The sequence below is a fragment of the Palaemon carinicauda genome, chromosome 14, assembly GCF_036898095.1.
Source record: "Palaemon carinicauda isolate YSFRI2023 chromosome 14, ASM3689809v2, whole genome shotgun sequence".
In the NCBI taxonomy this organism is placed as follows: domain Eukaryota; kingdom Metazoa; phylum Arthropoda; class Malacostraca; order Decapoda; family Palaemonidae; genus Palaemon; species Palaemon carinicauda.
The window spans coordinates 23883837-23910835 of NC_090738.1; the positions used below are offsets into that span (position 1 = coordinate 23883837).

Genomic DNA, 26999 nt, shown 5'->3' on the forward strand with positions numbered 1-26999 from the left:
TAAAAATGATATTTTGATTATAAAATAAATTTTTGAATATACTTACCCGAGCTGTTTACATGTATATGCGGTATCTGGCCGATAGTTGGCGCTGGTGGGCACACCCGCAACCTTCATAGCGATCGCTCGCGAGTTTTTGTGTTTTTCTGTCGAGCCGCCGGAGACGTCGGCTATTATATATTCACCGGGTAAGTATATTCAAAAATTTATTTTATAATCAAAATATCATTTTAGGAATATGTTGAGGAATCGTCAGAAACAGGCTTCTTTGGATAGAGATTTCTCTAAAAGAGAAATTTCAGAAAGCAAAGACGATAATAGTGATTCTATCAAAAAAGCTAGAAAAAGAGTAATTTTTTAAGTTCTAAAAAAAAAAATCAAAAAAAGTTTCAAAAGACAAAAATAAAAAAAGCATTTTTAATTTTAAGTGTTTATTAGTAAGAATAATTTTAAATATTTAACTTAACCGGTGAATATATAGCTGCAACTCTGTTGCTCGACAGACAAACTCTACGGAAAAAACTCGCCAGCGATCGCTATACAGGTTGCGGGTGTGCCCAACAGCGCCATCTGTCGACCAGATACCCAGCTCTTATGTAAACAAAGACTCAATTTTCTCTCTGTCGAGGTGTCGACAAGACGTACTTTACTCGCTGTTGCTAAACTGGAGTTTTTCACATCTTATTGGTGAAGTACTATATTCTGGTTTTGAGCTTTCGCTGTGCAGGGTTTTTCTTCAAACAAATCCTTGAACTCTTTTTTGTAACGGATTCATTGTTGATGACTTAGATCGTTTTTTGGAATTTTCCCTTGACCAATTCAAAATGGCTGACCCTTCACAAGTTCCCAAATTTAGGAAATGCAATGCTAGGGACTGTTCTAGGCGTCTTCCGAAGGCTTCTATCGACCCTCACACTGTTTGTTCCAATTGTAGGGGTAAAACCTGTCAATTGGAAGATCGGTGTGAGGAGTGCGTGGGCCTTTCGGAATTCGATTTTATCGAATTCGAAAAGTACACACGTAGGCTAGAGAGAGATAGAATTAGGAGAAGCTCTTCTCGATCTATTGATGTATCCTCTCCTCATGCCCCACAACCTATTCCTTCCCCTGTAGTGGTTGTTCCTAACCCCCCTACTAGCACTCAGGAACCATCGATGGCTGACATGATGCGTGCCATCCAGGCTCTGGGTGAGAGAGTTGAGTCCCTTGCAAGTGACCGCAATCAGCTCATGGCGGATGTTAAGGAGCTTAAGTGCCAAAGTGCAGTGGGAAGTGCTAAAGTGCCAAGTGATAGTGTTGTGAACAGTGTTGCGCTTGAGGGTTCGTCTGTTCGTGCCTGTCGTCCTCCTAGTCCGGGACCTCTTGCAAGCTCCCAAGTCCAGGGGAGAAGCAATGTCGTACGACGAATGGATTCGAGAGGCTTTAATCAGCGAACAGACGTTCCCTCCATGGTATCGGGCGTATCTACCCAAGATCGCCCCTACCTACCTAAGACGAGAGAGCCCATTTATACCTCGTCTTCTGAAGGTGTTTCTCGCAAGAAACCTTGGACCAAGGTCTCACGACCTTTAAAACGTAAATTGGTCCCTTCAGCACAAGTCCAACGTCCCGGTTGTAGTCACTGGGTCAGTTCGGACTCGTTGCCGTCATCTGATGACTGCTCACCGCCTAAGAGAGGCAAAGCGGTACCGCTTCAGACCCTAACACCGTCTGTCGCCGCACCTGCTCCCGTAGACCCTAAATGGGCATTACTGCAAGACATGCAGTCCAAGCTTACGTCTCTAATGCAGGACTTTCATGCGGAGAAGGTTGCTGCCGTACCAGCAGCGAGTGCAGTAACTAGCCTACAACCTTCTAAGCGATCGGTTGTGCGTCCTGTGGACGCTGAGGTAACCTTCTCTCGTACACCAGTTGAGGGAGTTCCTCCACCGATGTGTTCCAGTGTGGGCTGCCAGCCGCAAGTTGACGTTAAGCGACGCACGGAAGTGGGTGTTGACGTTCTGGACGTTCAACAACCTTCAGAGTTGACTTGTTTTGACGCGGTGCGTCAACCTCCCCAACCCAGTGTGGTTTCCACTGCGCAACCCAGTCAGTCTAGACAGTCTCGGGTAGACGCTGTGCGTCCTCGCGCTACCATGGTTGTTGACAGCTCACAGTCTGTGCAGCAGGTCCATGAAGTTGTGTCCGGCTCAGTCACGCATGCACCAGTACGACCGGACTCAGCGAACCAGCCGTTACCCACTCCGTTGCCGTTTCCTCATCAGTTCTCGGATGAGGAACTTTCTGATGACGATGTTGCTGCACATCAAGATGAACAACAATCAGAACTGGACGAGCCTAAGTCTACTCAACCCTCTTTGGACTTTAGAAAAGTTTTGGCTATTTTCAAAGAGCTATTTCCTGACCAGTTTGTTTCTGTGGCTCCTCGTTCTCCACCTTCAGAGTTTGTCTTATACATGCCTTCTACCGCACCTGCCTTTACTAGACTCGTCCTCTCACGCTCGTCCAAGAGAGCTTTGCGGGTGATAGGAGACTGGTTAGAGTCCAAGAAGAGTTTAGGGAAGACAGCATTTGCTTTTCCCCCTGCTAGACTCTCTTCTAGATCGAGCAAGTCTTGTAGACTCTCCCCGCCGCCTTGCCATGAGACGCTCAAAGATTTGTTGGTCATCATCGGACCTGGACCATCTTATGAAAGGAATCTTTAGGGCTTTTGAAGTTTTTAACTTCTTAGACTGGTGCCTAGGAGCCCTAAGCAGGAAGATCTCTTCGACAGATAAAGAGACTTCTTTGCTCATTATGTCCTGCATGGACAAGGCCGTCCGTGATGGGTCCAATGAGCTTGCTGCCTCATTTATGTCCGGAGTCTTGAAAAAGCGAGAATCTCTCTGCTCATTCCTTTCTGCTGGAGTTACACCGTGCCAGAAATCTGAGCTTCTCTTTGCTCCTCTTTCCAAGTGCCTGTTTCCAGAAGTCCTGATAAAGGAAATAGCTGCTTCGTTAGTGCAGAAGGACACTCACGACCTTGTTGCGTCTTCAGCTCGCAAAGCTCCCCCTTTGCCTACATTATCAGCTAGACCGAGAATGGACACTCCAGCGTCTCGCTTTATTCCGCCCTTTCGTGGCAGAGCCTCCAGCAGAGGAGGTGCTCGTGCCGAAGGGAAGCGAGGGAAGAGGAAAGGATCCAAGTCCTCTAAGGGCAGAGTCTGACTGCCCGCAACTTCAGACAGCAGTGGGAGTCAGACTCAAGAACTTCTGGCAAGCCTGGGAGAAGAGAGGCGCAGACGCACAATCTGTGAAGTGGCTCAGAGAGGGGTACAAGATCCCGTTTGTACGAAAACCCCCTCTAGCGACGTCTCCCATCGATCTCTCTCCCAGGTACAGAGAGGAAGAAAAGAGACAAGCCCTGAAACTGGAAGTGTCTCTTTTGCTAAAGAAGGGAGCGGTGGTCAAGGTCTCGGACCTTCAATCACCGGGATTCTACAACCGCCTCTTCTTGGTTTCAAAGAAGACAGGAGGGTGGAGGCCGGTGCTAGACGTCAGTGCTCTGAATGTCTTTGTCACAAAGACGAAGTTCTCCATGGAGACCACAAAGTCAGTCTTAGCAGCGGTCAGAAGGGAAGACTGGATGGTCTCCCTAGACCTAAGGGACGCCTACTTCCACGTCCCCATCCACTCAGACTCCCAACCTATTCTGAGATTCGTTTTCGAAAAGGTGGTCTACCAGTTTCGGGTCCTGTGCTTTGGCCTAAGCACAGCTCCTCTCGTGTTTACGAGGCTGATGAGGAATGTAGCCAAATTCCTCCATTTATCGGACATCCGAGCCTCCCTTTATTTGGACGACTGGCTTCTCAGAGCCTCTTCCAGTCGTCGCTGTCTGAAGGATCTCAAGTGGACTCTAGATCTGACCAAGGAATTGGGACTCCTAGTCAATTTGGAAAAGTCGCAACTGGTCCTATCCCAAACTATTGTGTATTTAGGGATGGAGATTCACAGTCAAGCTTTTCGGGCTTTTCCGTCGGCCCCCAGAATAAGTCAAGCCCTGTTATTCATCCAGAACATGCTGAAGAAGGAACGCTGCTCAGTCAGGCTGTGGATGAGTCTGGTAGGGACGCTATCATCCCTGGAACAATTTGTGTCATTAGGAAGACTACACCTCCGTCCGCTTCAATACCATCTAGCTTTTCATTGGAAAAAGGACAAGGCGCTAGAAACGGTCTCGATCCCGATTTCCGAAAAGATGAAGTCTTGTCTGACTTGGTGGAAGGACAATATCAACTTGAGAGAGGGTCTTCCCCTGGCTGTTCAGACTCCCAACCACGTTCTCTTCTCGGACGCATCGGATGTGGGCTGGGGCGCGACATTAGACGGTCGGGAATGCTCAGGACGGTGGAGCTCGAGTCAGAGGAACATGCATATCAACTGCAAGGAGCTGTTGGCAGCACATCTGGCCTTGAATAGCTTCAAGTCTCTCCTTCGAGGCAAAGTGGTGGAAGTGAACTCAGACAACACCACTGCCTTGGCGTACATCTCCAAGCAAGGAGGGACCCACTCACTGACGTTGTATGAGATCGCAAGGGACCTCCTCATCTGGTCAAAAGGTCAAGACATCTCACTAGTAACGAGGTTCATCCAAGGCAACTTGAATGTCATAGCAGATTGTCTCAGTCGGAAAGGGCAAGTAATTCCAACAGAATGGACCATCCACAAGGATGTGTGCAAGAGACTTTGGGCCACTTGGGGCCAGCCAACCATAGATCTCTTTGCAACCTCGCTGACCAAGAGGCTTCCAATCTATTGCTCACCAGTCCCGGACCCAGCAGCAATACATATAGATGCCTTTCTCCTAGATTGGTCACATCTAGATCTCTACGCATTCCCACCGTTCAAGATTGTCAACAAGGTACTGCAGAAGTTCGCCTCTCACGAAGGGACAAGGTTGACGCTAGTTGCTCCCCTCTGGCCCGCGAGAGAATGGTTCACCGAGGTACTTCGATGGTTAGTAGACGTTCCCAGAAGTCTTCCCCTAAGGGTGGACCTTCTACGTCAGCCACACGTAAAGAAGGTACACCAAAGCCTCCTCGCTCTTCGTCTGACTGCCTTCAGACTATCGAAAGACTCTCGAGAGCTAGAGGCTTTTCGAAGGAGGCAGCCAGTGCGATTGCCAGAGCAAGGAGAGCATCCACCATTAGACTCTACCAATCGAAGTGGGAAGTCCTCCGAGACTGGTGCAAGTCAGTTTCTGTATCCTCGACCAGTACCTCTGTAGCTCAAATAGCTGACTTTCTCCTATACCTGAGAAAAGGACGATCCCTTTCAGCTCCCACTATCAAGGGCTACAGAAGCATGTTGGCATCGGTCTTCCGGCATAGAGGCTTAGATCTTTCCAACAATAAAGATCTTCAAGACCTCCTTAAGTCTTTTGAGACCACTAAGGAGCGTCATTTGGTTACACCTGGTTGGAATTTAGACGTGGTACTAAGATTCCTCATGTCAGACAGGTTTGAGCCGCTACAATCAGCCTCCTTGAAAGATTCACTCTAAAGACACTTTTCCTAGTATGCTTAGCATCAGCTAAAAGAGTCAGTGAGATTCATGCCTTCAGCAAGAACATCGGATTTTCATCAGAAAAAGCCACATGTTCGCTACAACTTGGTTTTCTAGCCAAAAATGAGCTGCCTTCTCGACCTTGGCCTAAATCGTTTGATATTCCCAGCTTATCGGGGATTGTAGGCAATGAACTAGAAAGAGTCTTATGCCCTGTGAGAGCTCTTAAGTTCTATTTAAAGCGCACTAAACCTTTACGAGGTCAATCTGAAGCTTTATGGTGTTCAGTTAAGAAACCATCTTTGCCTATGTCAAAGAATGCTTTATCCTACTTTATCAGACTTAATACGAGAAGCTCATTCACATCTGAGTGAGGAAGACCAAGCTTTGCTTAAGGTGAAGACGCACGAAGTTAGAGCTGTTGCAACTTCCGTGGCCTTTAAGCAAAATAGATCTCTGCGAAGTATAATGGACGCAACCTATTGGAGAAGCAAGTCAGTGTTCGCGTCTTTTTATCTAAAGGATGTCCAGTCTCTTTACGAGGACTGCTACACACTGGGACCATTCGTAGCAGTGAGTGCAGTAGTGGGTGAGGGCTCAACCACTACAATTCCCTAATTCCATACCCTTTTAATCTTTCTCTTGAAATGTTTTTAATGTTGTTTTTATGGGTTGTCCGGAAGGCTAAGAAGCCTTTCGCATCCTGGTTGATTTGGCGGGTGGTCAAAGTCATTTCTTGAGAGCGCCTAGATTAGGGGTTTGATGAGGTCCTGTTGTATGGGTTGCAACCCTTGATACTTCAGCTCCTAGGGGTCGATCAGCATCCTAAGAGGATCGCGAGGCTCCGTAAGGAAGACGTACTTAAAAGGCAGAGTAATTGTTCAAGTCGACTTCCTTACCAGGTACCTATTTATTTTGTTTTTGTTATTTTGATAACTTCTAAATGAAATAAAAAACTCTTAGCTCATAAAATGTAAACATATATTACTGGTCTCTACCCACCATCCTGGGTGTGAATCAGCTATATATTCACCGGTTAAGTTAAATATTTAAAAATGATATTTTAATTATAAAATAAATTTTTGAATATACTTACCCGGTGAATATATAAATTAAATGACCCTCCCTTCCTCCCCAATAGAGACGCAGTGGGACAAGGAGAAAATTGAGTCTTTGTTTACATAAGAGCTGGGTATCTGGTCGACAGATGGCGCTGTTGGGCACACCCGCAACCTGTATAGCGATCGCTGGCGAGTTTTTTCCGTAGAGTTTGTCTGTCGAGCAACAGAGTTGCAGCTATATATTCAACGGGTAAGTATATTCAAAAATTTATTTTATAATTAAAATATCATATTTATTATTAAGTGTACATAATATAATTAGCATTGATACGTTTTTATATCTACCGTCTACTCCCCCCTCTGCCTCCACCCACTACCAGCTCAAGTCACGTCACTCCAAAGGTAAATAAGATTTAGTTTTTCCTTTACAGTACTGTACAGTATATAATTTTTATTTATAATGGTTTTTAATTATATACTGTACGGTACTGAACATTTATATTATATATAAGTATACTGTAGTACAGTGCTTACTATACTACTGTATTGTTTTTTGTTACATTCTAGTTTTCGATGTTTTTACTTGGGGTTTTTCACGCATTAACTATTCTATTGCCCGCCATACGACATTTTCACCATAGGATACCAACTCCGGAACGGATTAATGTCGTATGGCGGGGGCCTACTTATTGTGTCTGCTGATCATTATCGGTGAGAGATATTTTGAAGGGAAGATGGATTCACAGTGGTTTCCTGATACAGTACTGTAATTGCAGCTGCGTGACAGTTTTCTCTGCAGACATGCTTGTATCCATATTCTTGTTCCTGTTATAATATTTGTTTGGTGTTATTCCCTTGCCTGTGTGGCCTAGTGATGATGGCGACAGTGTATTCCTAAGGAGGTTGGCAATTCTTAGACATCAATGTGTAATGTCAGAGGAAGAAGGTTTTCAGACGTCGAGTGTGAAGCGAAGGGTAGTTACTCTTCCTTCAGTGTCTTCCTGTTCCCTGAAAGGTGCTAAGGATGTATAACCTGGTTGTGCCTTCTCTTCATGGAGTTACATGATCTCTTCCCCGTTGGAGCGTTGTCATCGGCCTGAACAACACTTAGGAGAACTTACATTTCTCCTCTACTTCTGCCTCACCCTCATCTCATCACACTGCCTGTAGGGGTAGAGGGGCTCTACACCTCTTTTCCCCCTTATAAACAAAGAAGTCAAAAGACCGATCAATAGGAGTTGCGTACTCAGGACTCCTACTGTTTCTCTCCCCATGGGAGAACCACTGCTGCTCCAAGAGTCTCCTTGGCGCCATTCATTAATGAGGAAGAAGAGGACAATAACTTGCACTAAGGACTCCTGCACGAGGAGCGCACACATGAAAACTCATGTTTGGTTGACTTTCTTTGTCTTCTAGAAAGACTAGAGATTTTCTACATTTTCTAGTGCATCCTAGGCACTTGAAGACATCATTGATGTATCTCTCGTGGGATCCCCGTGGATACGTTCCATGAACATACCACGAGCTGGATCTTCACATACAGTATTCGTTTTGGGAATGTACCTTGTGCTTTATTCTTGTGTGCCCATTCTCTAAGAGTGAGAACCCTACACACACACACTACAGTATATTTTTTTTATGAGATTCTACCACGCCCCGAGACTGGATAATAAGGTAAACTTCTTCCAAGACGTCCAGGAGGACCGTTCAATAGGATTTGCTTATTCGTGACTTCTGTTTCCCACCCCCATGGGAGAGACAGTGTACCACCAATTATAAATATTTGTACATGGTACAGGTGCTTTTACACCTGCACTCTTTTTTTCATGAGATTAAGCATGTACACTGCTGGTAGAAATAAAAAGCCTCTCCCTTGTTTGCCTTTCCTGGACGATCTCTCACTTTGTGAGAGAGAGAGAGTAGTAGTAGTACGTGCTGAGAATTGTCACCAGTACATTCTCACCTTGTTTGTGAAGTGATACGGTATGTACAAGGAACTTTCTCATCAACAAGTTCAAGTATTGGTATGAAGTACAGGTGCCCACACTGGTATTATCTATGCTTTATTTCTCATGAGAAGAGAACGTGAAAGGCTGGTATGATAAGTGTTTCCCCCTTTATTCTCCCAACTGCAACATCTTTCTCTCACTTTCAGGAAATGAGGGTTCAAATGGAAGGGGAGAATGCATCATTCAAGCCTCCATCCAGCCGCAAGATCCGTTGCCGGCATTGCCGGTTTCAGGAATGTGGATGGCAGTCGCTGGGAGGACTGAAGAACCTTCAGCAGCAGAAGGGTCTCCCACCGGCAGCCGTCATAGCCGGTACAACCTTCCCTGAGCCTTGTGTCCATAAGGGAAAGACTGAGTGAATAAACAGCTGCTTATGTAGGAGCCCGGCCGGCACCGCAGCCCACCCGGCAAGCGGTGAGATTGCAGGACAACAGCCACAGGATTGTGATGGCTAAGTCATCGCTAAAGGACAGAGAGGGGAAGGGAAAAGGGTCCTGTATCAAGTGTAGAAGAAGGCGGCAGGATTGCTGCCACTTCCACACAAGAGTGAAACAATGTTTCAGTATCGGCGCCATCCTAGGCGGCAGAAAAATAACTATTCTTTAGCCTAGGGTCTGCCGAATCTATCAAGTGTAGAGGAAGGCGGCAGGATTGCCGCCTCCTCCACACAAGAGAGAAACAATGTTTCAGTATTGGCGCCATCCTAGGCGGCAGAAGAATACTATTCTTCTGCCAAGGGTCTGCCGACACAGGACTAGTCTTTTAGACCGCAGAGGAGAAGGTGGTGGCATCATACTACCACTTCAGGTGCGGCCTAGGGAGGCTTAGCCTCCTATGCCGGCAGCAGTAAGCCGGCAGGGAAGTGACTACTCACCCTGCTGCTCTGCGACCGGCAGGAAGACTGAATACTCTGAGGTTCTGTCGAAAACCAAACCTGGATCTCGCCGGCAAAGGTGGGAGACAGAAAACCCTAGCCTAGTCAAGCCGGAGTGAACTACTCTATGGCAAGACCAGATAGGGTTGCCGCCTGCGGCGACACTCAGAGAGAAGGAGGGATTACCCTTAAATCTCCACAGGAGACAAGTATCGAGTTATATAATTCTAGGAGATGTACTATCTCCCGTTGAATCAATAAAAGGATACACGAGGGTAAACGGGGATTATGCCTAAAAGTATACTACAGTGCCTAGGCTAGGTAGCCTAGCGCGAGACGAGATCTTGCTTACCTAAATCGCCGAAACTCTAATGTATACGATCGACAAAAGGAAGAGGAAATTATGCATAAAATAAATATCTTTACTAGTATAATTGTGCCTAAATAGCTTTCATAATTTATTAATGGTATTACAACCGGGAAAGTCGTTCTGCTAACTAAATAACACACGCATAACGAACGACAGCGCCCATGGCGCCTCCGGTGACAGGCCTAGCTCCTTGACACAATAAATTACTCTAATTTCACTGTGAAGCAGGAGCTAAAAATTATACACTGTAAAGAATAAATACTCAACTTTCGAGTGGTAAAAGTAGCTGGAAATTGCATAATAAATCCTCTCAAAAGTGGTCGAAAACGTTAGATCAACAGGGAACACCACCGTGCGAAATGGCTACAAAAATAGGAATGAGCGCCATCTAGATACTCAATAGTAGTACGGGAGGAAGGGTAACCTTGATAACGGCTCCCCTTCTATTTTTGCCACTGTTCCCCCTCGAAACGAAAACGCTATTCGGGGTGAAGACTGCTATGTGTCGTATCAAAATATACGCCCCCTGATGTTATGCGATATCCTTAAGAGAAATTTTAAAGATATTCGCACCAGGAGTTAGAATTCTGGAGACCTAAAGGTTAATTCTCTGGGAATATCACTGTAGCCAAATATCCCTTAGAAAGCTACCTATAGGAACCTTCCATCAGGACGACATGGCTTGAGCCCAAAAAACAGACTGTAATGTGAAATTGCTCAGTACAATAATTATATAATTCAAGATTATTAAGTCTACATATTTTATATGACGACCACTAACCATTTGCGTACAGAGTTCTTACGCACCGACTTGAAGCATAGCGCAATTCCCGATACATCTTGTGCAGTCCTGTCTAACATCTACAGTAACCCAGTTATAATATTTATCTCATCTTTTACTTCAGTGGTTTTGAAAATTTAAAGATAATGTAAAAGTACAGTATTGTTAGTAACGTTATAATCATTGTGTATGTGCTTACAGCCACAATAACAACTGAACAAAAAACAGCTGTTTTGTTATGGACAACCAAAGCAGATATCAGCTGTTTTGCTTGTACAGTATTTCAATCATCGTATGATAGTAAACAAGGTATCATAAGACGGACATTTTTAGATTATACCCTTATTCACTATGGAGAAAAGATCCTCAAGAAAATATTCTGCCAAATATAAACTAACAAGCTGTAAATGAAGTCAAGAAAACAAACAATATTTATAGCCGTTAATATGTTTAGAATCGGGGAAAGCTGTGTTCAAAACTGGAGGAAACAATAGCGAAATTTAGTGGGAACCTATGAATGTGCAAATAGCGTAATTATTAAATGGAAATGCCGAATTTAGAGGATAACATTACAAAGTGTCTGAAAACTGAGAATATAGTTTTATAACATATTATAAGTAATTTCCTAAGCTTTATAATCAAGTGTCACATAGCTATAAACAATTATCATGCATCGACAACATGACTGAAACTGGTTAACTTGTGATTCAACTCCGTTATTAAAATATGAGAGAAGTCTTTCAAAGAAAACTATTGAAATTTGTATGCTAATTGGAAAATGATTGATCAAGTAATACAGTAATACCTCGACATACGAGAAATTTGAGATAGGAGGAAAGTTTCAAGCAAATTTTTGCCCTGAGATACGAGACAAATTAAGAGATATAAGGATAAGAGACGGTTCCCTCTGTGGCCGTTAGGTGGCCGAGTGTGCGAGAGGCTGCTCACGAGGACACCATCGCTCGCTCTTTCCCGTCCGATCTCCGTCGCGTAAGTTATCTCCGAGCATCGGCTGTAGTGTTTGCATTTTTTTACGTGTTTTTTGCATTAATCAGTACAGAATTAAGTGAATAAGCCATGGGTCCAAAGCAACCGATTGCAAACAAGGGTAGTGAAAAGAAAAAGCGCATGATGACAATCAAGATAAACGATGAAATAATCGAAAAACATGAGAGTGGTGTACGAGTGACTGAGCTGGCTCGCCAATATGAGAGGAGTACATCAACAGTATGTACCATCCTCAAGAAGAAGAATGTTATAAAGAGCACCAAGCCTTCCAAAGGACTAACCATCCTTTCCTAGCTGCGCAGTGATATTCATGACGAGATGGAGAGGCTTCTTTTAATATGCCTCCTCTTTCGCACACACCACCGTTAGCCGCTACTGTCTGTCTCGAAGGTAAGAACTCCATAATAATGTCACATTTTATTGCAGACCATAACCAGTGCATAGGTATTTGTTTATTTGTGAGAGTAGGTTGTGAATTAGAACAATTTAAAACATGTTTTTCCACTGTTTTTAGGTGTTTTTTCAGATGGTGGGAACGGATTAATTTTTTTAGTTATTTTATATGGGAAAAATTTACTAGAGAGATGAGCGAATTGTCATATGAGCTCGGGTCACGGAACGCATTAAACTCGTATCTCAAGGTATAACTGTGATTGTTTCTTTAAGGAATTATGAATATCCTTCCTTAGCATGCCCTTAATGAGCTGATTTGGAAAGCATAAACGTAAACAATGGAAGATTATAAATACAGTAGCTATGTTTTTACTTAAAAATATGATACTAAAAAGCAAATATTACATGCATTATTATTGGATACAGTTAAGTGAAACACCAATTTAATCAAAATACAGTTTATTTCAAATATAGCTGTAATTTTTTACTATAGTAAATTGATATGCAATGTACAGCGAGACCTGGACAGGCAGAGAGGAAAATAGCACGAAGCAAGTCCAGCGCAAAGGAGTGCGGGCTATCTGAAATCATCATGCTGCAAGCTTTTTATGGTGAATATTAGATTTTTTTTCTATGTGATAGGTATTGCGGTTCTCGGCTCTGCATATAAGTGAAATTGTGAAGTATAAACTCGCAGAAAGCACAGGCTAACTCTATACCGTACTGGGATGGCTAATAGTATTTGTATTTTTCATCTCCATATTGCTGTACTATTCCTTGGTTGCTGAACATGAAATAGAGGGCAGGACAGATTTCCATCTCACTACAGGTGAAATGAAATTTTTATTTCATAATTATGGGTGACACTTTTTTCTATCATTATAAGTTAGGCCAATTTTTGGATGGCATGCATATCCATATTTAACACAGGGTTGTACAGGCATCTTTAAAACAACCCACTTGAATATAGTAATTAGATTTTTATGTCATGGGAGACTTTAATTTTATATATTTCATCTTTATTTTATTCATTTGTGTAAAATCTTCAAGATACACAAGAATCGGTCTGTGTTGATTTTAAAGGGTCATTTGATTAAATGGTTTGGTACGACTTTCCCTTGCAATAGAGAAAAATAGTTTTTAAGTGAGATTGATTAAAAAGAAAAAGTGGTAATAATTACTTTTCATACTTACGTGTCAAGCTCTGTAGACTTCTATAGCCTTTTAAATTAATTGTAACTATTACTGTATTCTTTCATTATATATTGATACAAGTAAGTGTATACTAGTGCTGTAATTACTGTATATCTTCATCTTTTTCCTAATTTATATTTTTCTGGCCCATCTAGTTAATGCTTTTGTTTAGCAGTGATTTCTAGCTTAGAATTTTCAAGAAGCCAGAAATAGCTAACAAATATAGTAATGTAAATATTTTTAAAGTCTCAGATTTGTCCATATATGTTTTGATAGTTTGTCATTTTTGCGGTAATGTTTGCTGTATGAATTGGAAAATTTCAAGGCCTCAGCTTTGTTATACATGCAGCATATTTATTAGATACTTGTTTTTATCTGAAAATCTATCCTTTCCTCAGGCTTGCCAGAAAAACGAGTACCTTCGAATGTACGCAGTAAGGCTCAAAATCGCACTAATAGAGTGAGTGAAGCTAGTGATTCTGGAGTTACTGATCTGGATATCTCATGTGGAAACACATTAAGTGAAGCAAGAACGACTGAAAAGGGTGCTGATATATCAAACATCCATCCTGGTTAGTTGATAGATTAGTCTGTATTTGGCTATAAACCAGGTAGTCAAGAATTTTTAGCAAATCCAGTTGACATGTATTGAATGGTATGGAAGGTTATGTTTGTTAGTATCCAGATGTTTTAGACTTTTGAATAACTTCCTACTGACTCTGACTGAGGAAAAAATTGTATGTAAATTAGATTTGCCAGTACAGTATAGTACTGTATTGTACCTTCAAATTTTTGTTATATAGAATGCACAGCCTTAGCTATCAAGAGTTAATATTTTTATAGAAAGCTATCAAGAGTCAATATATACATTATAGTATACAGCATATAATAATTAGATTTGCTCAAAGTACAAGCATTTGTTCTTTATTTTTTTAGAGGGTTAATTAATTTTCTCTTGGTTAGTGTAAGGGTCATTTGTTCAAAAGTTGTAAACAATCTGTAGCTTGTACTTTCATTTTGACAATTTTCATGATGACAGGTGGTCTCAAACTAATTCCATGAGCGATTTCAGATAAGTTTAGTTCAAGTAACTAACTTCAATTACAAGTCAGTGACCAGGCTCAGACTCTAAGGAGTAGGTCAAAATTACTAACTAGTGGTAAAAATAAGTGAGATTATAAACTTTAAGCATTATAACTCAAGGTACCTAGAGTAGACAATCTCTCAAGGGTTATTCATAGCTTACGAGTAAATACTGATGACCTGAAATAACCTTTGTAAACTAAAAAAAAAGATTGACAAAAGGGGTGCTTGATCTGTTTAAACTCAAAGGTAAACCTTTGAAGTTCTATATTTCTAAAGATTGCCTGTCAGTTAGTAGTGCATTTAAAATTCAAATAATTCAGGTGAAATCAAGAATTTATTTGAGGCATATCTTGGTAGATTCCAATTTTATATTTTCTTCATGACTGATATTTGGTAATTGGATATGGCATTCTTAAAAGTAATAGTAAATAAGATTTTATTACAGTAATTGAAATTAGAAGGGTATTCCGGTTAAACAGACTATGAAATAGAAATAATATTTAAAACCAAAAGTGAGATTAATCTTTGACTTTTAAAGATAAAGTGTTGTTAATACTCTTCTGGTCTTGCATGCTCATGCTGGGTTTCCTGCAAGTAGAAATTGATACAGTATGGCTGATTTGGAGATTCTGGGTATCAATTTTAAGGAGTTTTTCATATTGAAAGTTCATTAGATAATGGCCTGTCCGAAATTCATCTTCTGTCCATCCATACCTAGGACCTAAATTTTTAAGAATTAAGAAATATTGTTACGAGAAGTTAAGGAAAATTAAAATTATTTTGTCGTACACTATTTGAAAAAATATTAATATGCAAGTAAATATGTAAAGAAAAATTAATGTGGCAATTTATAGATGAAAAAATAGTGAGCGTAAAGATATTTTTCTGTCTAAATTCCAATATTTTGAAGTGGTGTGTTTTCCTTTATAATTTGGGGACTATCCTTATTAATATTTTGATGCAAATGTTATGGTTTAGCATTAGATTAATTCCTTTCTCCCTATTATGTCATGTGTTTTAATTATTCTAAATAAATTAGTTTTTTGCGTACTGTATCTGCTATTTTTGAAATTCTTAAGGTCCTTTGGTTATTTTTTTTTCTGCTACAGCACTATCTTTTACTTATGACAAATTTCATTCCTTTCCTTTTCATTTCATGATCAAAGAAGCTAAAGAATTTTCAATCCATTTGCTGTATCTTCATTTTTTCTTGTGGGAATGATTGCATTTGTTTTTGGTTTTTAGCAGCTTTCTTTCCTTAATCATGATTATATTGTCAACTTACATAAATAAGTTATCATCATTATTAAAACTTATAGTGTACAGTACATCTTTTCCCTCTATGGAATTATACAAAGTGAGTTCTTTCCACTTATCCAATCCTTGTGTAACTTCTGTCTGAATTTCCAGCTGATCCAGGTCTTAATGTGTATCCTCTCTCTGTGGTTTTTTTTGGTGTTTCAATTGCTTACTAGCATTCTACATCCTTATGTACGACTATTTGAGCAACTGATTCCCCCTCTTATTTTTCCTAGACCATTACATTCATTGAGGTCTATATGTTTTCTAGAGTTTAGGCACTGGATATATAATAAGCTTTATTTTCAATAGTATCTTGATGTTCCCAATGCAATTGCCATAATTAGTATTTTGTTTTTATACCTTATTAAAATCTTAGCCGTTTTATTTTTCCGGGGCTGGACTGTATTTGCACTGCAGAATAATTCATACCTTATATTTGCATCATAAATTATTGCTCTATTAACCCTTTTACCCCCAAGCTATTTGGAACTTTCCAACCCTTAACCCCCAGGAGTTTTTCTTTTTCAAGCACATTTTGAAATATATTTTTTTTGAATTGCTCTAACAGCCTTAATTTTCATCATAGAGAGGTCAGGTTGGTCTCATTCTTTTGGAAAATGCCTGAAGTCTCTCATAGGGTTATCAAAAATATGCAAAAAAATGTAAATGGCAGTTTTTTGCCAGGACGTACGGGTACGTCCGTGGGGGGTAAAGGATGAGTTTTGTGAAACATACCAGTACGTCCATTGGGGGTAAAAGGGTTAAGAATTGAATGTTTTAATTACTAGAAGTCCAAGAATATGTGTTTGATTTAGAATATCTTTATTTCAATCGTAATTTGCCCGTGTCTCAATGAAGGTAACAATTATCATCGTCATCAGCAGTTACTAGTGCTCTGCAGAAGAAAGGACTCAGACATGTCCTTCCACTCACGTCTGTTTATGATCTTTCAATGCCAGTTTATACCCACAAAGTTTCTTGGTTTGTTAATCCATTGTCTTCTCTTTTGTCTCCTACCTCTTTTGCAATCTCTAAGGACCCATTCTGTTATTCTTAATGTCCATCTACTATGTGTCATTCTTGTTATGTGTCCTGCCCATGTCCATTTCTTTTTCTTACATGTTAGAATATTCTCTACTTTGGTTTACTCTTGTATCCATGTTGTTCATTTTCTGTCTCATAAGTATTAATCCTATCGTTATTCTTTCCATAGCTTCAAAGGCTTTAGTGAGGCTCCAAGTTTCTGTTGCATAAGTTAATACTGATAGGATCATCTGCTTAAATACTTTTTTTTTCCCCCAAAAAGAGAGAGAGAGAGAGAGAGAGAGAGAGAGAGAGAGAGAGAGAGAGAGAGAGAGGAGAGAGAGAGAGAGAGAGAGAGAGAGAGAGAGAGAGAGAGAGAGTGTGTGTGTGTGTGTTACCTTATTTTTTGTTTGGTTTCCCCCAGGTCCCTCAGTGTGAGGCACCTCGTATATCCACCGGAGAGTTGCTAATGCATCTTCCGGTGTATTTTGCATCGTCCAGTCTGGGATGCATCTTAGGTATTTATCGAGCTTATTCTTAAACACATCTCCGCTCACTCCTGATATGTTTCTTAGATGAGCTGGCAGCACATTAAATAGTCACTGCATTATCGATGCTGGTGCGTAGTGGATTAATGAGGCTGCATTACCTCCGTAATACCTCGGCCACTTAGTTTTGCCAACACATGAAGACTTTGCATAGCCTGTTCTCTCACTGTGGTGTTTGGAGAAGTCACTTGTCGTACAAGTTCGTGTGTTACATCAAGAAGGGATTTAGTCTGAATCTGACGCATTTCATCTGTATTGTGTTCTTCCTTTAGAGTAGAGCCACATACTTGTAGCATCCTTTCCAAATTGTTCTTCACCATATCTACTGCCCCACTTGATACCTCACCAGTTAAGTCCATCATAACAAAAAGAAGAGCTCGCAGAAACAGAAATTGATGTTCCAAGACCCATTTCAATGCCATTCTTTCAAACAAAAACTTTATTGCAATACATCCTCCAAGTTTGGCATACCAGGCCCTTTCGTAGCAGAGACCACACATTTTTTCGACTAGATATTCCATTAGAGGTAACTGACATGCTCTATCCTTAGAGCCCAAAATATTTGTTGCTGCCTCCATAATAAGGACAAGAGCAAGATGGCCCGGCTTGCAGAGTTCCTTTTCTTCATGCCCCATGATTACAGCAAGAGCATCTATCAATACCAATGGATCCATGCCTTGAACTTTATTCCAACGACCCATCATGTTAAAAGGTCCCGCTTGCTGGCCGATGGCAACCATGGTATAATGCCGTACTAAAGACACCATCGTTGGTAATACGCTTTGTCGTAACTCCTTGATAGCAGCTGCTACAAACATAGCTGTGACTGCCATCTGATGAACCTGTCGAGCTTGGTCATCAGGGCATTTATAATATGTACCATGAACAGATGAGATTTCACCATCCCTAAAACTTGGGTGTGTGTGAAAAGCTTATTTACCATGTGCTTTTCTTCATCATACTGCATGGATCCAATAAGGAAGCACCTGATCACCTCCCAACATTGGCGACGATACCACGGCTCTGTATTGGAAGTCTTAAGAGCTGTAAAGGCTGTCTCAATAATTTTTTCAACTGGTAGATTAATTGGAGTTTTATGATCTGGGAACTGAATTGTTATACAAGTACTAGGATTCTCTTGCTCATTATACTCTAGTTTTTGAGGCTCAATCATCATTTTCCTGTTTCCACCACCAAACTTCCCTAGAACTCGAAAAGCTACTTGAGCAATGTTATCGTTTGGGTTACGCAGGGTTTTCCATAAAGCTGGCATTAACTCGGCTCGGACTGGTTGAATGTGCTCATATAAGAAATCAGGTTGTAGGTTATCCACACAGAGCTCAAGGGTTCTAAGACCTTGGGATATTAAAGTTTGAGAGCCATTTAAAGCTGATACCAGTGGATCCATAAGCATGGGGAGGTATGGAAGAAGGGAAGAGAGACGGACAGGCACAGTTAAACACAATTCCACAAAAAGGTCTTTCATGTGCTGTTTATGTAAACCACTTTGCAAACTGTTGAGTCCTTGCAGCAATGTTGGCAACAAAGGCAGAAATTCTTGATATAAAAGATCATGGCTCCCACCACCAATGGACCTAAACAACGCTCGTAGAAGTAAAAAATAATTATAAGGATCCTTGGCACTCATCGCTAATTCCATTGATCTGTTCACAATCTGATGGAGATGAGGCTTCAACATTTGCTCATTTTCTGCTGCAAACAGTGAAACAGATCCAAAAACTAGTTTGAACAATTTCAGGTATAAATTTGATCTGTCCATTGATGTACCCATCTCTTCCATGTGACCTAAAAGGTATTCCACCAAAATAGTAGCAAATATGGGTGAAGTAGTTGAGTTGGCCAGAAATGAATATGCAACAATTTGAAGAGCTGTATTATGATATATTCTTTCCACCACAAAATCGATTGTTGTTGAAAATATTTCCCTAAAAGTATTGGGATTCATCATTATGAAAACTCATGCAAAATGTTCTAACACTTCCTTCTCCTCTTTTGATCTAACTGTCTGAGGTACCTGACCCCTCTGCCCTAAAGGCTGTTGGTTACCTGGTGCATTCAGTGTGTAAATATCTAAGGCTTGCATTGCCCACTTTACCAAGCGTATAAAAACAAGAGTTTCCTTTGGGTGGAATGCCTTGTTTGGAGGTAGGGTTGGTGGATCAACTGCAGATTTACATTGAGCACAACCCCAAGTGATAGTTTTCACACCACAAACCAAAGTTTTGACTAAAGCTCTACAATCTACAACACTGTAATTAACTGTAACATTTGGAGGGAATCCTATTCTTTGAGTATCCCTGCCCTTGCTTTCATTTTCATTCACATTTACTTTCACATCTTCCTTTGGTTCTTCTTTTATTGTTTCTTTCAATGCGGCAGCACTGCTGGAAGAACTGGCATTTCCACTGTTGATGCTTCCCGGACCCGAGGTGATTGCAGGAGTTGAAGGTTGTTGCTGCTGCTGCTTATGCTTCAAGTAAGGCAGCTGCAGCTGGGCAATGGTTTTAAATTTATTCACAAAAACATACAGCATTCGGATTAGTAAGTCTCTTCCTGCTCCAGGTTCAGCCGGATTTGCTTCACTACGGCTTCTAATGCAATCTACTAAGTTGAGTAAAAGTTTACATGACATAGTCTGAATACTTGTAGGCAAAGTCTCATCATGGATATTCTTTGAGAACAAATGGACTGCTCTCGTTAATGCACCCATATCCAGTTGCTGACGTACATGATGAACAAGATCTGCTAAGGTAAAATAAGCAAGGGGTCGCAATGTCTCGTGAGCTGTCCATCCTCTTCCGAAAAGCAAACTTTCATCAAATAACTTATCAATGTGTGGCACAAATCCTGAGGAGAAAAATTAAATTCATCTCTCAAAAAAAATTAATAATAGAAAACTTAAGCTACTCTCAAATTGTAAGACCCAAACTACCATACAAAATAATACTTTTTATATCATAAAACAATTTTTTATACAAACCCATCTTTCCTGATAAGCCTTAATTTGTGGTGGTCATAAACAAGCATCATTGAAAGACTAAAAAAAAAAGGGAAAGCAAAATAGCTATAAATTATTATTCATGCAAAAGTACCCCTGACTCATTATTAGTATTAAATGCCTTTGTCACTCTTGGGAAAAAAAAGAGAGAGAGAGAGAGAGACTCTTACCTTATTTTTTGTTTGGGTTCCCCCAGGTCCCTCAGTGTGAGGCACCTCGTATATCCACCGGAGAGTTGCTAATGCATCTTCCAGTCTGGGATGCATCTTAGGTATTTATCGAGCTTATTCTTAAACACATCTCCGCTCACTCCTGATATGTTTCTTAGATGAGCTGGCAGCACATTAAATAGTCGCTGCATTATCGATGCTGGTGCGTAGTGGATTAATGTCCTGTGTGCCTTTCTCAGTTTACCTGGAATATTTTTTGTCACTGAGAGAGAGAGAGAGAGAGAGAGAGAGAGAGAGAGAGAGAGGAAGCATGCCATGTCGTGTTGATGGAAGGGTTCCTATAGAAATAGATGAGGCTGATGACTTTTCACAAATGCAACCCATTTTTTCCAGGAAGACAAATATTTTTGTTTTGAGGTGTTGGACTTGTATTCTTCTATGAAGTCAACTCTGTCCTTCGCAACTCCGGATTTTCTTTTAGCCGGGAGTGCGAGAAAATTATTAGCTAAATCGTTTTCGTTATCCAAGAGGAAGCGAAGGAAGTCTTCTGTTGAACATCCTGGGACCTCACTAGAAATAGTAGAGGGACCTGGAGGAGTTTGAGTTCCAAATCAAGAGGGTACCAATTGCTCTTGGGCCACTTGGGAGCCACTAGTGCTGCTGTTCCCCTGAAAGTCCACAGTTTGTTCAGTACTTTCAGTAGGAGGTTGAATGGAGGAAATAGGTAGTTGTGAGACCACTCGTTCCAATCCAGACACATCGCATCCATTCCTGTGGCTTCCAGATCTAAGTTTGGTGCTTCATACTGGGGAAGTTTCTTGTTAAAGCTCATCGCAAAGAGATCGATTAGCAGTTCTGGGACTTGCTCTAGAATGAAAAAGAATGATTTTGCATCCAGAGACCATTCTGTTTCCTGAGGCTTGGATCTCGACAGGGCGTTCGCTGTCACATTTCGAACCCCTTCGAGATGACCTGCTGAAGGATGCCATTTCCTCCTTTTTGTTAAAGAGAGAATGGCTCGGATTACATTGTTGAGCTGAGGAGATCTAGAGCCCTTTCTGTTGACACAGTGTACTATTGTATTGTTGTCGATGACCAATTTGATGTGTGATTTCGTCTTTGGGCATAGTCTCTTCAGAGTTAGAAACACTGCCATAGCTTCCAGAACATTAATTTGAAACTTCTGAAATGCGATCGACCACTGACCCTGCACTTTCTTGGAAGAGGAGTGTCCCCCCAACCTTGTTCCTAGGCATTCGTGTGAATAGTCACAGAAGGAAGAGGGTACTGTAGAGGGAAGTAGTTCATTAGGCTCTTGGCAGTGGACCACGGCTTGAGCTACTTCCACAGTAAGACAGGTTTTGTGGCGAAGATCTCTCCGAGCATTGGATTCCTTTCTTCTCCAGACTCTGTTGTGTTGGCATCTTTGAGTCTTGCTTTCAGGATTGGGTCTGTCACGGCAGTGAACTTTAACGATCCCAAGACCTTTTCCTGTTGCCGTCTGGTGAATACTTTTGAACAAAGTAGGCACTTGACCGAATTTGCAATTTCCTTTCTCTTGCCTTGTGGTAGAGAGAGAGGATGTGTGATTGTAGATTCCAGTGAAGTCCTAGCCACTGGAATTTCCGACCTGGAAATAGCCTGAACTTCTCGAGGTTGATTTGGAAGCCCAGAGATTGTAGTAAGTTCATGACCTCTTGGGCTGTTTGAAGACATTCCAACTTCGTTGCAGCCCTGACTAACCAGTTGTCCAGGTATACCATTACCAGAAGGCCTCTGTTCCGAAGTTGTTGGACAATGGCCTCGACTAGCTTCGTGAAAATCCTTGGAACTATACTGAGCCTGAAGGGCATAGCTTTGAATATGTAGGCCTTTCTTGCCAGTTTGAAACCAAGGTAGAGGGAGAAGCTCCGACCTATCGGAAAATGCCAATAGGCGTCTGTAAAATCTATGGAGACGGTGTAGTAGGGTTCGTATTTGCGAGATAGTCAGCATCTGGAACTTGTCGTTCAGAATGAATTTCTTTAGAAGGGACAAGTCCAGAATAGTTCAAAGAGTGTTCAAATCTTTCTTGGGCACGCAGAATAGCCGCCCTTGAAAATTCATGGATTTTGTGCAGCAGATGACTCCCTTGTGGAGAAGGTCCTAAACATAATCCTTCAAAAAATGGGTTGTGGGTTGAAAGAACCTCTTGAACTGGGTTGGCTTCTGTCTCCATTTCCAGCCTAGCCCTTTTGAGACTATGCTGTGAGCCCAGGGATCAAACTTCCATTGATCCCTGAACAAGGGAAGTCTATCTCCTACCAGAAGCTCCTCATTGCTGTTATGAAGGACCTGCATCTTTAGTTGTGTTGCCTCTATTTCCCTGGCCTCTAGTTTGACCGCCTCTTCCAGACCTTCCCCTGTTACTGGTAGCTCTCTTGTGCCCCGGGTTGAAGGCTGGAGACCGAAACATGCTCCTGGGCAACCGTGCACACAGTCTAAGGGATGGTGGCTACTGAGGTTGTCGTGACAGAAAAGGATTTTCCTTCCTTAAAGTGACTTCTGGGCTTCTTGCCCATGGGTTGAGGCCCTTCATTAGGGGTAAATTTCTATTTAGATGACATACCCTACTTGTCAATAAGGCTCTTATTCTGAACGGCTTTGTCCATGACTGCTTAAACCAATTTTTCAGGGAAGAGATCCTTCCCCTAGATATTGGAGTCGATCAGTTTTCTAGGTTCATGTCTGATTATAGCAGCAGCTGGGACGTGTTCTCTTCATGCTTTTCTGACTAGGAAGAAAGCATGGAGATCCCTATGAAACATGATGAGGCGAGTACACCAAGACAGGGAAGAGATCAGATTTTGAATATTTCCAATAAGCATCTCTAGATAAGATTGGAAGGATAAAGAGGCAGAAAGTTTTTCTTCAGCCTCCAATCCTCCCTTTAATAGGGATTCAGGAATGCTTGGCAGTTTCTCATTAAACTATTTGCCTCCAATGTCTATCTAGTTTTCCAATAGTGAAGGTATGTTGGACGTCCTCCCAGTTGTTCTAATCATAAGGAAAGGGTAGAGAGAGAGGTTTACATTCCTCTAGCACTGGGAATGGCTTGTTCTCCACTACTGCTTTCATCACGGCCTCTTTAACTTTTTAGAGGCAAAAGGGAAGACAGTATACTTGGGGGCCACAAAGGTGGTCTGTTTCCTGCCAAAGGCAGAAAGTTGGGTATTGATGAATTCAGCTGTCTTTAATTTCCTAGCCAAAAGGGATTGAGCCTTGCTATGGTCCAGAATGATTTTTCTTAGGGATCGTATAATCTCTAATGGATGCTTCCGAGTTAAGCCTTACGTAGCTGTAAGGATAACTATCGATCGATGGAAAGAATTCCAAGTCAGAAACTGGCTTGGAACCCAAACCATCCCCTATAAGGAGGAACCCTTTGGTTAAGGCCATATGCTCAGCATAGCGCCAAGGGTTCTCAACTGTGCATTCTGGGGGAGCCTTAGAAAGAGGTGCCTTTTGTAAAGCTTTTATCTTTGCTGTTAGGTCCATTGAGAATGTTCATATTCGGCGGTAAGGTTCTCCTTGAAAGCTTTCATGGAGGCCATTAATTCCAAGTTACCGGGAAGCGAAGGTTTGTCTAAAGTCGGAACCGGGATGTAGGTGGAAGCTGGGGCTTGTACTGCAGTGATGGGAGAAAGTAAAGAAGCACTGGGAGCTGTACTCACCTGATGTACATCCAATGACTCTTCCGAGGCTTCCGTGGTCAGCAGGATCCTCTCCCTCTCTAACGACACAGAAGTAGTTGACATGTCAGCGTCCAGGCTCACGACTTGCATAGCGTCCCGGACTTCATCATCCGCATGATCTGCTGGCACCGGCGGGAGTTGAACCGTTGGTAACTGGTGACCAAACACAGAGGTCACTTCAGCCTTGGGAAAAAGGAGGTCCTTCAGTTATAGAGAAGGAAGATAAGGGGCACCTTGTTGAGAACTCTTCTGGAAGCCTCTTACCCAGTGTCGGAGCATCCTCCGACTTCGATCTCGAACGTCCAAAGAGACGTCGGTGGCATAGAAACCGGTGTGAAGGAGATCCGTGCAAACCTGGCAGTTGGTAGGTTCCCAGATTGCAACAGATCCCTTAGAAACATGACAATCAGCATGTTTCCGGCAGGTCTTGTGGAAACAGGGCAACTTGACCGGCCTGGTACAGGTGACAGTTGAACACACTGTCATCAGCGACCTGTAAAGAAGAGACATTTCAATAAGTACGTATTATTAAGAATTATATCTTCGTAAAATTAGTTAAAGTGAATATATCCTAACCTGAATAAACCTACCCCCTAAAAAATGACAAAAGATGAAACATAATCAGAACACATGCCAAACAGCTCAGAAATCAATAGATTTTATGAAGCAAAATATAATGATGGTGTGGTAGAAATATAGAGGAAAGGATCACATCAAAGGGACACCAGAACCTCTAGAGTAGGTCTATCAGAAGAACCTAAGAAGGCAAGTTCACTCATACTGTCAAGACCAGCAACAGCTGCCCCTGAGGCAGCAACTATTTCTAGTAGTCAATAAAAGACTAACCTGTCAATACCTCATGGATGTCGACACAAGAAAGGCAGCTAATAAGTGAACCTTTCAAGACCGGATCATTATCATTAACTTATGAAAAGTGGGTATGTAGCCCTTAAGATAATGAAAGCCGTGCAAGACATCCAGGATGATAAGAATTGGAAATTCAAAGGATGTCCTGACAACCAGGCAGGATCCAATCGACCAACTCTAGAGGACAATTTTCCTCAGATGTGGAATAGGAAAGAGCAGATGACTAGACTAAGGCTGCAGCTGAGGCAGCAGACAGAATGACCCCTAGCCAACATACAGCCAGGGCTAGAAGAACTCAAGCTGACAAGACAGGAAGTAGAGCCAGAAGGTGACACCTCTGTCTAGATAGGCTAACCAGGCAAGGGAGTCAAGACTCCATAGCAAGAGGGATATAGCTGTGGATATAGAACAGGCACTGCCAAGGCAGCAGAGGAGGACCCCAAGGGGTACCAACTCTACGCCTAGATATAATTAGGCCATAGGGAGAAATATGCAGGCAAGCTTAGCCTACCTAGTGGGTTAGGGAAAGCTGAAAAGCTAGGGTAAGATGACTAGACAAGAGGAACATAGTTCCAAGTAAAGTAAGGTTATGGCCTAAGTAGGAAGGGAAGGGGCCAGAGAAAACACCCGAGGGTAGTCTCTTAAGGTAGCAGAGACATTTTGACCAGGGGAGGAGAAAAACTCGCCTACCTAGGGCCAGGGCCAGGAAAGATAGCCTACAAGTAGGCACACTAACAGGCACAAAGAAAAGGGAAGAAGGGGTGGTGATGGGAGACTCGGAAAATGGTGAGGCGCCATGGCAGGAAGGCCCAACAGTAACATAGAACAGGAATAGCGTTCCAAAGGGTCTGCCGTGATAGGGCACAGAGGACAAGTCCTCACAACCAGGCAAAGCCTACCAAAGACTAAGAGAGAAGCCTAAGAATGGTTAAGGCGACACAAGGGGCTCTACTAGTCAGCATCAGAACAGGCGGTAAAGTGTTCCAATGGGTAAACTAATTGAGAACAGTCACCCTAAGGCAACTGAGAACACTATCCAATTCCCAGAAGGACCTTCAAGACCGCATATCCCCGCCGTGACGAATCAACAGCATGGGGGGAGGGTTGGATAGACGGCCTCACCCAACCAGTAAGGTTGGGTGAAAGAAGGATTTGGTGCATTAGTGAAAATTTACTGGCTATGGTAGGCTAGCCTGAGTTAATGCTGATAAAAAACACACAAGAAATACCAGGGAAGAATGGGGGGATACCATAAACATACCACACCTTAAAAGAATAATCTAAAACATATTTCTACAGTATTATGACTAAATAACTAAGGATTTTACAGGGATTTGGTAACATGATGCAATGGTGCTGTCTACATGCTAGACTCAGAACAATAAGAGGATGCTAATCAATAAAAATACTGGGTGGAGACGCAAAATTCTCCAACACACGAATAAGGGGTATAGTACCTAATTTAGTTGAAGAAGGAGAAGCTGAAGCAGCCATGATGAAAAATCACTCAAAAAGCCAAGAAAACTGGCAGAAACTCTCCAAGCGACTGTCAAAGATGGGGACTGCGAAGGGGAATGGTTCAACAAGAAACCTGTTAGTTGTAGCACGTTGAGATTGAGAGTTGTAATGGCTCTCTTGCCTACATATCCTACCCTTACCTTATCCTTCGAGGCAAGGTTAACTATTCAGGAAAGGAGAACCATGGCTTGTTATTAACATGTCCCTGATTCATACACGATATCTTTTGGGATATTCGCTCCGGAGGTTAGAACTCTTGTGATACGTCTAAGGTAAAATTTCCCTGGTATATCACTCGCAGAAATATCCCAAGTAGAAGCTGCAATTGAGGAACTTCCATCAAGACGACATGACTCAAGCTCAAGAATATATGTATATGCGCATACATTTTTAGTTCATGTGTTGTTTATAGTTTCAGCTTGCTGCAAAACTAACTAAATTTTCTACTGCCAAATTTGAGAAATATCTTCAATTGTTTTATACCCATCATTATATGAA

General features: G+C 41.9%; 2 protein-coding genes across 2 annotated transcripts in view; one reads left to right on the plus strand and one right to left on the minus strand.

Annotated features, from left to right (window-relative positions):
- The window catches only part of LOC137653823 (uncharacterized), a 46737-nt gene extending 32926 nt beyond the window's left edge, over positions 1-13811 (plus strand). Inside the window, exon 3 of the mRNA XM_068387474.1 lies at positions 13633-13811. Within this exon, the coding sequence (XP_068243575.1) occupies positions 13633-13811 (179 nt within the window). The remainder of the gene's footprint in view (positions 1-13632) is intronic.
- Positions 1-26999, minus strand: part of LOC137652706 (cell adhesion molecule Dscam2-like) — a 466536-nt gene that overhangs the window by 396282 nt on the left and 43255 nt on the right. The window lies entirely within an intron of this gene.